The 15,437-nt window shown below is 42.0% G+C and overlaps 1 protein-coding gene across 1 annotated transcript; it reads right to left on the reverse strand.

Moving 5' to 3' along the window:
- Nucleotides 1–1,189: 1,189 nt before the first annotated feature.
- On the reverse strand, nucleotides 1,190–2,128 carry LOC140746735 (uncharacterized). Its single transcript, XM_073078834.1, has one exon. The coding sequence runs from the start codon at nucleotides 2,126–2,128 to the stop codon at nucleotides 1,190–1,192; it is 939 nt and encodes a 312-aa protein (XP_072934935.1).
- Between the last annotated feature and the right edge of the window lie 13,309 nt (nucleotides 2,129–15,437).

Consider the following 15,437-nt stretch of genomic DNA (forward strand, 5'->3'; position numbering starts at 1 on the left):
AGCGCTTCGGTCTTATTGCCGGAAATGCTAAGGCCTATTTCACGTATCTTCGCGACAACGCGTGCCACCCCTAGTTCGGCCAACCTCGCCGTCCTCTCAAAAGACTCACCCTCGGCCAGTACGAGAGTGTCGTCGGCATAGCAAATAACGCTTACACCAGGAGGGAGTTCCGTCCGCAGTACGACATCGTATGCGAGATTCCACAGGAGTGGCCCCAAGACCGACCCCTGCGGAACCCCGCACACGACACGCCTCTCCCCGACACTCCCGTAACGGCCCGGATAGCTTATACTCCGGTTCGACAGATAGGCCGTCAGCACATCACGCAAATAAGGAGGCACCCGATGGTATACGAGGGCCTCCCTTATCGCTTTCCAGGGCAGAGTGTTAAAAGCGTTAACAATGTCCAGGCTTATAGCCAAAACCACTCTGCCACTGGATACGGCCTGCTCTCTCACTGCGTGAACACGGAGTATAGCATCGACAGTCGAGCGTTCCTTTCGGAATCCGTACTGACTGTCGGATAGATCCGGACCGCTGCACGCCAAATGTCCGCTGATACGGGCGGAAATAATCCGCTCGAAAAGCTTTCCCAACTCGTTCAGCAGACATATCGGCCTGTAGGCCGAGGGTGAGTCTGAAGGTCTACCCGGTTTGTGGAGGAGTACCACCTTCGCCTGCCTCCATTCCATTGGGAAGCGACCGGCACGTAGGCAGTCAGTGAACAGAGACCGCACTCTCTCTCCTAGGACGGTCAGGGCCAACACCCAGGCCCGACCCGGGATTCCGTCAGGGCCTGGTGCGGTGTTTCGCGCGGCCAACCGTTTCACGGCCCATCCTAGTTCTGTTTCACTGACTGTCAACTCCTCCGTCCACTCGGGCAGCACCGATGGCTCTGTCGCGGCATCGGGGCTATCCGGAGTGAAAGGAAACAGGTTTCCATAACGACCGTGACAAAGTCGGGATCCATGGTCTCCGTTAACGGCGGGACCCATGGACGCAGCTTTCCAAGCACCATCCTATAAGGGCGCCCCCATGGGTCCCTATCCAGCCCGTCCAGGAGTCCCGACCAGCTTCGAGACTTGCTATCAGAGATGGCAATCTGAAGCGCCACGGTCGCGTTGCGGTACTCCCTGTACCTTTCTTCCGTCTCTTCGGCACCGGCTGTCCGACGTCTGCGGGCGCGCGTTTACTTGCGTCGGGATCGCAAGCAAGCTGCACGCAACTGTGCGATGTAATCGGACCACCAGTATGCCGGTCCCCTTCTGCCGGATCTGACCCGCGGCATGGCGGCGTCGCAGATAGCGGCCATATCTGCTCGGAGCCGAACAGCCCGTTGCTCGAAGTCTGGGGTCGCGCCCTCGGCGGCGGTACCGGACCAATCCACGACGTGGGCGGCGGCAATGAGCATGTCTCGATCGAGCCGCTTCAGAGCCCAACGTCGCGGGGGACCTTCTCCCAGCCGACCATTGTGAACCGGGAGCTGTAAGGCCACATCCAGCGTTATGTGACGGTGGTCGGATAGCGTGACAATTTCCTCCGCCACCCGCCAGCCCGTCACCAAACGCTCGGCAGAGGCAGTCGCCCATGAAAGGTCCACGATCGACTCCCCCTGCCAACGCACACACGTGCTAACCGAGCCCCGGTTCAATAGGCGTAGGTCCAGTTCCGCCGCCCATTCGAGTACCGCGTTTCCCCTGGCGTTGTCCCTTTTGCTCCCCCAGGCCCTGGAATGGGCGTTGAAGTCGCCGAGGACGAACACTGGGCGGGGCAGGCAACCGCGAATGCAGTCTCCTACCCGGCCCAGGAACGCCTCGTACGCCGCCAGACTGCAGTTGGGGGAGATGTAGCACCCTATAACCGCCAGGGGGCCCCAGTCCACAGCAACTATGCCCTGCCCCGTATGTCGCCTCGAACATGGAGGGTCGGTTTCTCCGCCAGCCCAATATACGGCGACCAATTGGGCGTTATCACCGAACCAGCGCGGATGGTCCGGTACCCGGTATGGTTCTGCCACCACTGCCAACGAGACTGAACATTCCGTGAGGCACTGCAGGAGCAAATCCTGGGCTCGACTGCAGTGGTTCAGATTCCCCTGTAGCAGCTTGAATGATGGAGCAGCGTTCATTATGCTTGCTCCATCATTTCCTCAGACGGGCGATGGGCCGATGCGTTGGCTTCCGCCTGCGCAAGCCCATCTGCCCGTACGGGTTTGGCAGCCATTCTCTTACCCTTTCTTGTCGGGGGTCTGCAATGCTTACCACCCAACCGGTGGTCTGCTTTGCGGCCAAACTCTGCGCACACTATGCACTTAGGTGTCTGTGCCACGCATTGGCTAGCCTTATGGTTGGCTTCGCCGCAGACATAGCACAGAGCACTCCTATCGACCGTGTTCGTGCATTGGTGCCTAGCATGACCCATTTCTAGGCACCGGAAGCATTGCAGAGGCCTGGCACTGAGTACTTCCACTCGTGCAGACACCCAACCGACTCGGACTCGCTTCTCAGCCGCCAATTTCCTGATGACGACGAGCGGGCAGCGCACCCAGACCGTTCCCAATGACGTGCGTCCCCTTCTTATTTCTCCCACTTTCACGTCGGAGACATTGCAGCCGCCAGAACTGGCGATGGCGCTGGCCACGTCTGCTTGGGTGACGGAGTCGTCTAAGTCCATCACCCTAGCTTCACCCAGCTTCATTGGCCGCGCCACTCGAATGCCCATTTCCGAAACGGCCTCTTGAATTTTTGCCGCAAGGAGATTAGCCTTCTCGGAACATTCTTCCCCGGCAACCTCCAATAAAAGCCCGCCATTTAGAGCCCTCCTCTGCCTAACATCGGCGATTCCTACCTCGGAGAGGTTGACGCGCTCTTTAGCAGCCGCCATTGCTTGCGCATAGGTCACAGTACTCCCTTCGGGTACTGTGATCGTAACTGCCGCGGTCTTTGGCACTTTGGGTAGCCGGCCTGCTTTCGCCTTCCTCTTACCCTTCTTATCCAGGGCTGGTGCCTTAGGGGCCGCCTTGGACCTTTGGGTTCCCAGAACGGCCGGGGATTCCTTTATCGGTTCTCGACTTTGTACTTCTCGTCGGCGATCCGATTCGGGACGAGCAGCTGCCCGAGCCTTGGCTCTCGTCTTTCGGCCAACGACGGTGCTCCAGGCCTCCTCGTGTAGACCTTCTGACCGTACTGCCGGCGCCGATCCGACCGATGCCAAAGGTGACGCTTTGGCCACTTGACCTGAGGTCTCAGTCCCCGACTTCTTTTTACCCTTGGAGGGACGCTGCGGAGCTGCAGCGGGGGCCACCTTTTGGCCTAAAGGAGGCCTGATTGCCCTCCCTGGGAACAGCTCGTCCTTAAAGGCGGCCAATTTGCCCTCAATGAGGTTTCCAATCCGCTCCATGAGGAGCACCTCAGAGCAATCCTGCTCTCTGGGCTGGGGTTGACTTGCCGTAGGCCGAGATTGACTACTGCCTCGGCGGAGCTCAGCCAGTTCGACCGTCAGTAGATCTATTTTACTGTTGAGCTCGGAAAGCTGTGCCCGCAGCATTTCGTTCTCCCTTTCAAGAGAGATCGATGAAGCCCGCTGCATTACTTCTGTGGCAGCGGCTTGGATGTGGCGGACGGCCAACCTCATGGTTTGCACCAGACTGCCCTTGATGTTGCGGGACTTGTCGGTCGCCTTCTCGATTATTTCGAGGTTCTCGAATATACGAGAACCAAGATCGGGCGTTGGCTTCGCCACCATCTCTTGGCCTAAGTCCTCAGCACTAGGCAGGGCTATTTTGGACCTCGTCCTCGCCACAGGGACGGCTGGGTCCACGAAGCAGTCCTCGACTGCTGACTGCTGAGCCGGAGGCTTTGCGGTCTTCCTCTTCGGCTTGTCACCCTCGCTACTGCCGCTTCCAACCGGCATTCGCTTTCGCGAAGCCAGCGTGGCCGTGGACTGCCCAGATATAGCGGACATCACTGAGCAGTCCGAAAATTCTTCCGCCTCTGATGTGCACCTCTCAGATTGACGTTCTGACAATCTGGTTTTTCTTACTACCGGCGATGTAGTGCGTAATGCCGGTGTCTTTTCCTCGTCCCCTTTTTTATTCAAATTTTTATTTAAAGACGCCATAATTGATCCCACGAGTATGGGGGAAAGGAAGGTCCGCCCGGGCAGTGCCCCCTGTACCCGGGTAAGCCTAGGTGTAACCCGCCACGGTGTCGGCCTTTACCGTGACGGGAGTCGCACTAATGACTGGCCACCCGCCAGCCATGCATCCCCTCGCGGTGCGCTGCCGCTTGGGATTGGGGTTAATTTTTTATAGAGGTTTTCTTCCTCACGGTCCGGCCAATTAAGGCAAGACCCTCGGTCCCACCCGAGGCCGCGAGACATGACCACGACACCTCTGGTGGGTGGGATTACGATATACGACGGTGACTAGGTACAATCAGTACCTAACCCGCCCGGCGGCAGGGTAAGTGCACACCGAGCCCGTCCCGGTTTCTCCACTGTGGGAGAAACGCCCAGTGCAGGGTATTCCCGTACACCTCCCCCGCCTGACAGACTCGTAACAAGTCCCGACGAGGGGTGAGCCACTCTTAGTCTGGACCCTCCCCACCAAGCCTGCCCGGTATGGGTATTCCTGCCGGTATAGCCTTGGAGATCAAAGGGTCACTCAAGCCCCCCCACCACGACAAGGTGGTAGCTCTTCGGAGGGGATGATGATACTACCTACTTTGAATTCTTTAGAATTTTAAACGTTTTACGTGATATTTTGAAATTTAATATGGGTAATGATTTTATAGTTATACAAGCGACAACTCCCAACAGAGAAAAATATAATAGAAGGTTTCTATTTTATTTTTGAGACTTTATTTTTGTGCGAATCATTTACTCACTTTTTATTTCTTTTTTTTTGTATTAATGTCAGTTGGAATTATCGCTTTGAACGGTTAGACAGTGGAGAATTAACATGTTTGTGGGAACAGTGACAGTGACAGTGGGATTGAGTGAACAAGGATGTTCACTGGATTCTGATTGAGCGAACAATGAATGTTCACTGGGTAATGATTGAGCGGACAATGATGTACGCTGGATAATAATTGAGCGGACAATGATGTACGCTGGATAATGATTGAGCGGACAATGATGTACGCTGGATAATGATTGAGCGGACAATGATGTACGCTGGATAATAATTGAGCGGACAATGATGTACGCTGGATAATAATTGAGTGAGCAATGATGCTCGCTGGACTGTAAGGGTGCGTTGCATCGAAAGCCCGGTTAAAGTTTGCGTTAAAGTTAAATATAACAGTAACTTTGACGGTAGCGATGGAATGTAAGAATCCTATGTTGCACAAATTAATTTGTCATTAACGTCATTTGTGTCGCTGTCACCGCAATTTTTAGTCTAAATTGTCAGAAAGGGAAGTTGACAAATATAGTGACTTTAACCGATCGAAATCGAGCGGTTAAAGTTAAGTATTAGTTATGACGTAATTTCAACCTCAACTAAAATGTTGCAATGAATTATTTTTTAACCATTGATTTGACGATTGGTTAGGCTTCTGTAAATGTTAAAGTTACATGATGCAACCCACCCTAAGAAACGTAATGTTAACACTACTGTTACTCTAGGGATCTAGGATCACTGTTCACTTTTCGCTGGGATCACTGTTGTTCTAGGGATTCAATTATAAATGATAGTCATCTTGAAGGTCTTGAAGGCGTGTAATCTTATAGTCACATAGAGTAACGATATAATAACTATACGTAAGTAAGTTCACACTAGTGATTAGAAGTATTATAACTACACAAGTATCTCCGTTATTCGACTGTTCTTGCTGAAGTCTCCGACCAGAATGTCGCTCTCTGTTAATTCGAGCGCCGCCAAGGTGTCGTCCCCACTTCACCTACCCGCATCTGTTTTTAAACTGTAGTATCAAATGAGTCACTTATTACTTTAATGTAACGTTATAAAAATGTGATATCGTTAATATCCAAGCTTCTTATTAACGACGATAACATTCGGCCGTCCTGCTCACACGTTCGTCCTCGATCGTGTATGGTCTGATGCAAGAGCTGCAAAAGAAAATCAGTTGTTTAATGCCTAAGTCCAGAACAATTACACATTTTCTTGTAATACCGACTCGCACGTAAGAGGCCCGAACTGTTTATCAAAAACATGGCTTAAACTTTACGCATTTTCTTGCAATACCGACTCGCATGTAAAAGGCCCGAACTGTTGATCCGAACCAAGGCTTAAACTAGGTGATGTTCATATAGAATCACACTAGTTGTGTATTACCCCGGTTATAAATCTGCCCCAACAGTGTTCACCACGGATTTCTGTTGCGGACATAGTTCATAAGGACTCTTTACATAAATGTTATATGCGCGACTGGTATTGAAGCGAATGCATGAGACCATTGTTAAATAATAAAAAAACACGGTTATAACTAGGTGATGTTCATATAGGATCACTCTAGTCATGTATCACCGCAGTTTTTATACCTTGTTTACGATAACATTCGGCCAGTGCTCAACTCAAATATACTCTAAAAATGCAATATTCACTTAATGTCTTCAAGGTACTCGATGCCTTGGGTCAACCCAACCATATGCATCACCAAGAGACACCCGTGAACATCACACTGCTCGAGGCATCTGCACTAATCCATCTTAACTCCAGATAAATAAAAATCAAACCACAAAGTTTCCTACACCTACAGTAATGACATCATCGAGCTGCCCACTTTACTTATACCTGGATTCTAAGTCCAATAGTTAAATCTCCAACAACTATTGATTCGATAAGGTTACGCATCAGAATAACGACGTTTATCTTAAATATTAGTGCATTTCGGAATGCTCAACAACCTGTTCAATAACTGTTATACTGATAGATAGATAGATCTATAGTTGGCCACTAAATAAATCTGTGCGACTCAAAATACTATTATAACATTATTTTATTACTACTTAGTACTTCTTTTAATTATTACAATGTTATTTTATACAAATAGTGGCCTTTCCAACGTACGTCTTTTACGAACTGATGAAGCAGTATCAAAATAATAATATATCGTTTATATTTGAAATGAATTATATTAAAAGTTAAATACTAAATAATGGTAAACAAACCATGAATTTCACACAATATAACACGTAATAAGTTGTATGAACCCAATTTTTTACGTTATTTATCACAAATTCAAATTATTTCTTTCAAAGTAGGGCCATAACCCACTTTTGAAAGTCAGAAAGAAATTTCATTACATTAAATTGAATTTATATTCAGTTATAATAATACATACTATTACATGAATTTCAAAATTTAATTAACAAAGCTTAACGGACCCATGCGTTCACGTCAGCGACATACTTGTCAACTGTGTAATAAGCTTAATTACTTAACTTTTTTTTTTATTTCACCAAAAGTTTTAAATTAAGATTCCCATAAGGAACTTATAGTTTCGGCTATTTTATTGTAAAAGTTATGCATTATACTAAGAAAGATTTGCTAGCTAGACTTTACGTAAAACGTCGTTTTAAAAAAAAAAGAATCAAATAATATTATGGACAGAATAAACACATTAAAATGGTCCGTTAATCTAAACGGAGTTTAAACAGAGCTTCTCTTACATTTGAGTTGCTCGGAAGCGGATTTTTTTTCCGTAGTTATTAAACGGATAGTGTTATTGAATACATACTCGTAAACTACCTACCAAGAAAAATGACTTCAGAAACCGGCCATTATATAACTATACTTATTTGTGTCTACAACTGATAAAATATTTTTTTAAACACGCTTTTATTTTTGCCACGATTTTATTAACTTGACCTGTATGTATGTAACGGAATATTTGAATTCGATTTTTACCTACTTTGAACGGTCAGATTAATTTAAAATTTTTGAATACTTATGACATGACATGATTTTAATAATCTTGTCCAATTCTAATTTTGTCTCATCAGGATCGTCAGATTTAAAACTATAACTGTTTTACATAACATGTGGCTCCTTATCAATCACAACCTAAAATTTCTATGACCTGAAAAAGGTCTTTTAAAGTTGATCATGATTTTATACCAGCCAGCCAAACAAACAGTTAGTCTTATAATATATCTTATGATACACCTTATTACCGAACAATTCATATTTATCATATATATATTTCAAACGCCTCGGCTTCACCTGACTTTTATATAGTTTGTAATAAAAATTATATTATTGCGTAATATCTGTATAGATTATATTAATATAATATGTATCATTTACAACCAACACTCAAGGAGACGCTCGATGTTTCTATAGAGAAAATCTAGACATGACGCAATTGTGAACCGTATGAAATTTATATGAAAAGTAAATTATTGTATAAGAAAATCCCATCGAAATGTACCTATGCTTTTATTTGATTATATTATTAAACAACATAATTATTCATTTGGCTATGATATACATATAATGAATGAAATCTTCACGTGTTTACATCGAATATATTTGAAAAAGAAAAATTTTTGTCTGTCGGTTTGTATGTTTGAAAATGCATTAAAACCAAAACTACGAAGTTGATGTCAAAAGTATACATTTTTTTTAAACATTACATGACCAGGTAATGGAGTATTCCAAATTACCAACGTACTCCGTGATCTTGACAGACGGCATTGTATAATTCAAATTATATTTTGAATCTACATGAACAAAGTCGCAGGCAAGAGTCATTTTAAATATGGTATTCAAGAGACTATCTAAATTTATGTAGGCTTCAGTGGCCGTTTCTCACTTAATATGTATAATAACTAAATTTCTGTAACTTGTAAATAGAATTAAGCTCAAGTTATAAAAGCATCAATTTATTATTATTATTATTATTATTTTAATTAAAATTATTTATTCTGAATTCCATACAAAGTGGATCCCGTTTATCATTTCGTAAGTGGCTCACATAATTGATAATATCGATAGTCTAAGCGTCTCAACGTTTAAGGTACAAAACTTCACCAGTATTTGATAGTGCCCGATTTTCAAACCAAAAGGACGTGTAATGTTTCAAATTCAAATTTAAATTTAAAGTTTTCAAATTAAGAGATGTAATGAAATATTAATACAAAACGAAGCGTTGCATAATTAATTTAAAACATCTAATATTCTGTATAAGTGAGTCAGTCAGAAGTAGAATGGGAGACTTTTTTTTTTTAAATATAATATTCCAAAGACCGCAGCTTATAAAATTTCTCAGTTTTCTTATAGATCATTAACTGATGTGAATTTATACTTTATGGGTGTCAAAACACAGTAGTACACAGTACTGCGCGAGTTCACCTAGAATCGATGGGAAGCTCAAATTTGGCGACGTACTCCTTGTTTCTTTCATAACAAATAAGTATCAAGTATATGAAATCTAAAGGAAACTTTCATTGATCTATAAAATGAAAATGTGAACAATGTACATGTAAATGCCAGTTTATTTTTAAATAAAGCCAATTTATATCCAAATAAACATAAAACCTTAAACTCATTTACCATTTCCCTCGTGGGTACAATCAGCCACTCAATACGGTGGTTGTGATACCTTTTTGCAGCCAGTTAAATATTTACCACGTAGATATTATACATTTCTGTACAATTATGAATAATCAAAATTTTGCAAGCTAATAAACGTGTCAGTTGTATCAAGTAGGTATACTGTACTCTGTAACTGCACTTGTTGTTACCGCATAGTCCCTTCCATACAATAATAACAAACGCGTATACGTAAAACCAGTTGATTTAACATTAAAAGTTATCAAAAATAAATTCAAATCTATTCTGTATGCAATTTATGGCGTACATTAGCCTATATTAACAACCATTACGTTCCCATATATGCCTCTCTATATCTATAAAGCCTGACATTTAAGATTTAACATAAAAGACCCTTAAAATATATTCATTAGTTGGTGTACCTTTAGACCAATTAGGATTTACTTTTCACACCACAGACTATAGCCAAATGATCAGAGTTACCACAAGAACTGCCTTGCCAAATTGTTTTAAACACTTTTTCACAGAAAATGACCTTATTTTGAAGTAAACTCTTCAGTTTACAATGTTAACAAGTAATTTGAGAAGAGTAAAGTTTGTTCACAAAATTTAAGTATATTGTTTTCAGAGGGTATTAACATATCATTTAATTATTAGTTAATTTATGTAACAATTAGGACAATTCGTTCCAGTATTAAGAATTATCGGTATGCACAACTGTACTATATATTTTTTAAATTGAGCCTCCAAATATAATAGCAACAATAATTATATTAATCAATTATATCTTGTTTTCAACATACTAGTCTCAATCTATCCATTCAAATACTTTGCGCTTACATCAAAGACATTTATCTACCTTCAAGTCAAGGATGTTCGTACTTACGAATCGCCGTTCATGATTGCGAGCTGGATTCTTGCACTTCTGATATAAATGATAGTCATCTTGAAGGTCTTGAAGGCGTGTAATCTTATAGTCACATAAAAGGTACAGAGTAACGATATAATAACTATACGTAAGTAAGTTCACACTAGTGATTAGAAGTATTATAACTACACAAGTATCTCCGTTATTCGACTGTTCTTGCTGAAGTCTCCGACCAGAATGTCGCTCTCTGTTAATTCGAGCGCCGCCAAGGTGTCGTCCCCACTTCACCTACCCGCATCTGTTTTTAAACTGTAGTATCAAATGAGTCACTTATTACTTTAATGTAACGTTATAAAAATGTGATATCGTTAATATCCAAGCTTCTTATTAACGACGATAACACAATACATTCCGGATTAAATGAATGACGCTGGTGAACTATGTGTTACCAACCAACAAGTAGCTTGCCTAAGGACACTACACATCAGTTTGATTATTATTGTATAAGAATTATTTACGTCATAGTCATGTTTATTAGTTATTGCGTAAATTACATATTTAGTTTTATATTATTAATTATTTATGTCTTTAAAATTGTTATTTAATTAATTTATGTTATTTTATAAATGCCTAATCATTTTTCAATTTATGGAATGTTTTACAGGAAATATGTGTTAATAAACGTTTGTTCTATTATAAGTATAAAGGAGGTAGTGCAAAATTATAAAATCATATTTAAGTAGAAGCTCTGCATTGACATGATGTATTCTAATATTTGGTCTGTAAGAGGAAACTCTGCCCAAGAATATAGTTAAATTATTTCACGACTACTTTTATTTAAGTCTATCCCAGCTGCAGTTACAATACATATAAAATATTTATTAATCATAATTTATTTTAATAGTAATTTAATTCGATTCGACCACCATATCTATTTTTGCGTAATAACGTAATAATTTTGCGTAATAATAATTTTATCTAAGGTGTTGATTATAGATGTTCATGGGTGACAATAGTCATTTACCATTAGATGGACTACTACATATTCGTTTATTACTTCAGATATTATATAAACCAAAATGCTGAATTACACTTGAACAATACTTTTACACCCAAGTAGAAAGCATTTTTTATCGACGCATTTATTGTTTGAAAGCAGTTTTGGTTAATTTCATGTCTTGTAAAAAACGTCATATCAATCAAAACTACTTAAGGACAATAATAATTGTGCTGGTGTAAAATGCTACCTACGTGCGCTGGTAATATTCAAGCATAATAAGGCAAATTTTAATACACACCGAATAAGATCCGTAAAGCTATTAGAATAAGTTATAATATGTAAAACACATAAAAATAATACAATCATGTAAGAGTTTTGTGTTTGTGTGTGTGTATGCGTGTGTGTGTGTGCGTGTGTGTGTGCGCGCGTGTGTTTGTGTGTATGTATTATTGTCCGGTTAAATGCTCAATCTTAGTTGAACAAATTTTTGTTTGCATGTTAGCAAATATTTATGTTAATAGAGCAAGAAAAATGCACACAAAGGAGAAAGGATCAAGATTTTGCAAAAACAGTTTGTGCATGTAACCGGATCTCAAATCAAGCAAATAAAAAAAAACAAAGGTATGCCATAGCAACGTGAATGTGTATAAAATTATACGCGATAAAAATCCGAAGAAATATGACAGTCTAAAATATAATAAAAATTTTATAAAATTTGTTGGTTAGTAGAATTGCATAACGATTTTTAGAGATGAACAATTTAGTCTCAGGAAGCTACGGTGCACACGCGCCTACAAGAGCGGAGGATACACTACATTATTTGCGAGCGGCTCACCATTTATTACGCGTTTCCTAGGCACTAAGATTTTTAAACAACTACGATTTTGCACTACTAAGGGCCACATAAAGTTGACCATGACTAAAAACGTCCGAGCGCAGATCGACACCTACTCTACTGATCGTCTGTCCTTGACTTTTGTGAATAGTCATCGCGAAGGAGACTGTTAATGGAAATTGCCGGCGGCACATTTCAATTGGACTACCTGGTTCACTGGACATTGGTGTTTTAAACAAAATACGCGGTATCAAAAACAACTCTGATTCACCTGGCCGACGGACGGTGATTAAACGCGGTGAAGTGTCAACTACGATGACTTTAGTACCATTAATTATTTATCGGAGAGAAGATTTCTAATTATCATACACATGCATCCTATTTTTAAAATTAGATCATGTTCGGGGATGCCTCTTGGATTTAAACGATTCAAAATATCCGCGCCTAATATTAATTGATCATCATTATCGCGTGCAGATTCATCTACAGAATAAAAATTTAAGGTATCTCCGGACAATCGGTCCAAAATGTTCGCGTTAATTTCTCGCACGCTCGCATTGTGAATGGTCAAAATGACTCGATGGATCATTACATCCGGCTCATTAATAACTACTCGGGGAAAAACAAAATCAATGAGGTCCTGTAAATCAGTGACAAATGAAATGAGGGGCAATTTAATCAAATTGGGAGAACCCTGCGATGACGGAGAAATTTAGTTGGAACCTAATCGTAATAAATAGTCGGAAAATTCAGGATCATCCTTACACCGTTCAGAGGTGACAAGTGAGAAGGTTTTCAGTTCTTGCCAGAGGGGCGAGGACTTGACGGACGCGTTGAATACGTCAGAGTGGGACATCGCGTTTACAACAACGGGTGGGATTTGCCGATAATCTCCAGCAAAAATAATTATTTTACCGCCAAAAAGTTTTTCCGACTTCATCAAATCGCGCAAAGACCGGTCCAACAAGTGGATGAGATATTTGTGAGCCATAGGGGCTTCGTCAAAAATAATGACGTCGGCGTAATAAATCAAATACGCGCGTTGTGAGCCGATTGTAATATTCCAATAGCCAGTATCGTCGGTTAAATTTAATGGAAACCTAAACATACTATGCGCGGTAGTACTGTTTTGATGATTTTGGGCGGCGATACCCGAGGATGCGGTGCAAAGAACGATACCGTTTAAATTTGAGCGAACGTGCGCCGCTATTACGTTGAGTAATAGCGTCTTACCTGTGCCTCCCGGACCGTCAATGAGGGCTGTATTATTTTTTTCGCGAAACTGATCTTGATTGCTTACCAATTGATCAACGTATTGAAATATTATACTTTGCTCGCGTGACAACCGGGGCAACCAATCGTTTACATAATTTAACAATTACGACTTATCGTAGTCGTGTCTTTCTCGACCTAGCTCAGTGGTGTCATCGGTGACATCAGGTAGGCCCTGCTCGGTGAGTCGCGTTCCGTGTCGTCGCATAAGGCGATCTATCGCGACGAGACACATATTATACGCTTTATCAGTGTTTCCATCCGTGCGACGATGGAAGAAATCTTCACTAATTTGATCGCGAAACTTTGACCAAGAGTGACGCGACCGCAATCCCGTTTACGGCCAAGAGAACGAAAAAGCTACGCAGTCGTGGTCCAGTGAGCATACTACAAACTTCTGACATAGCTTTTTCGTACTCAGCCTCATCATTCGCGAGACCTATTGCCTTGGCAGCTTCCTGGAATGTTTTACACGATGGACCACCCAAATTCAAAAGATCCCTGTAACTACGGCAGGGGTGTGAATTTAATAGAAGACTTAAAAAAATTGTTCACCTCTATTAGGCGCAATAAAATAAAGACGAGCTATCAATTCACCCCATTGCCTCTTTGTAACGTATTTCCCATTAGTTGTTTCTAAAATAGTAACGTTTTTGGTTTTAGGGCGTCTAGTGTGAATAAAATAGCGTTCATAAAAATCGGCGTACGTTAAATTATCGAATTCCGGCCCAGCAGGTCTATTAAAATAAGTGATTAAATCTGATTTACCGCGACTAATAGCTTCCGCTTCTGATCCTTTTTTGAAATAAATTATTTGTTGGCCTTCAAGATGTACCCCTGCACATGTACCCATTGCGAAGAGTGGCGTTTTCTTCCTCCAAAACAATATTGACCCGCGCATGGTCTGACCCTTTAGTAATGTATTTAAATAAGTACTTGACGACCGCGGTGGTCGTCGCGACTTCTACATTGATGTGACAGTTATACTTCAAAAGGAGGGCGGCATTGTACGGAACTACCCACAAATCGTTAACTTTAACATCTTTACCACGATAATGAGTGACACCCTCGTTTTTGCTACTACGCTTTAAATGAATAAAACCCCGATCGTCGGCAAAAGTGACGTCGGTTTCACGTTTTGGGAAAAATTTAGTACATTTACGCTTTTCGCTATCCCAACAGGGAAGGTCCTTGCGGTAACTAACTCCGCACGGACCGTGCAACATATGTTTCATAACTACTTTACGCAGTCTGCCTCCCGCTTCATCTGCGCTTGGTATATCTGCTCTAACAAATCTATCAATATCAAAGCTATGCACTGGTCCCCCCCCCCCTTCTACACGAAAACAGATGTAAGCGTGAGGTAAACCTCGCTTCTGAAATTCAATGACAAACATTGAATATACCGATTTTCCGAACCAATTCTTTGAGCGGATGTCATTCATTAATTCTGTTAATTTCAATTGAAATACACGAGCGCAAACTAACGGATTGGGTTTTTGTCCAGAAGGGACAGAATTCACAATTTCCGGCCATTTCGGGTTACAAGTCATAGTGACAAAAAAAGATGGATGGCCCAATCTAGTAACCATTGCTATGGCGTCTAGATATTTTAATTTCATATACCGCGGGCCCCCTGTAAAATTACAAGGGAGATAAACTTTTCCAGGCACAATGTCATCCTCTGCCTGAATAGACTCGTCATCAGTAATTAATTCGCTCAAAGGAGCTGATCTGAGAGGGGTACCAGTACCGTAATTTTGAATATTATAATAAAAACGAAAACGCTCTTCACTGATTCTACAAAACATATCAATGATCCACTCCTCAGACAAACGATTAAATTTGGAAAAACGTATTTCGGAGAGCAATAAAAATGTAACATATTTTTGTTGGGTAATTTTTTCCCCTTTTATTAACCGACTTCAAAAAGGAGGTGGTT

Source organism: Epargyreus clarus, unplaced genomic scaffold (genome assembly GCF_041222505.1).
Source record: "Epargyreus clarus isolate Ecla_fem2 unplaced genomic scaffold, WU_Ecla_fem_2.2 ptg000013l, whole genome shotgun sequence".
In the NCBI taxonomy this organism is placed as follows: domain Eukaryota; kingdom Metazoa; phylum Arthropoda; class Insecta; order Lepidoptera; family Hesperiidae; genus Epargyreus; species Epargyreus clarus.

What these genes read in the sequence shown, in the direction of transcription:
- LOC140746735 (XM_073078834.1), bottom strand. Translation starts at nt 2,128, where the DNA reads ATGAACGCTGCTCCATCATTCAAGCTGCTACAGGGGAATCTGAACCAC.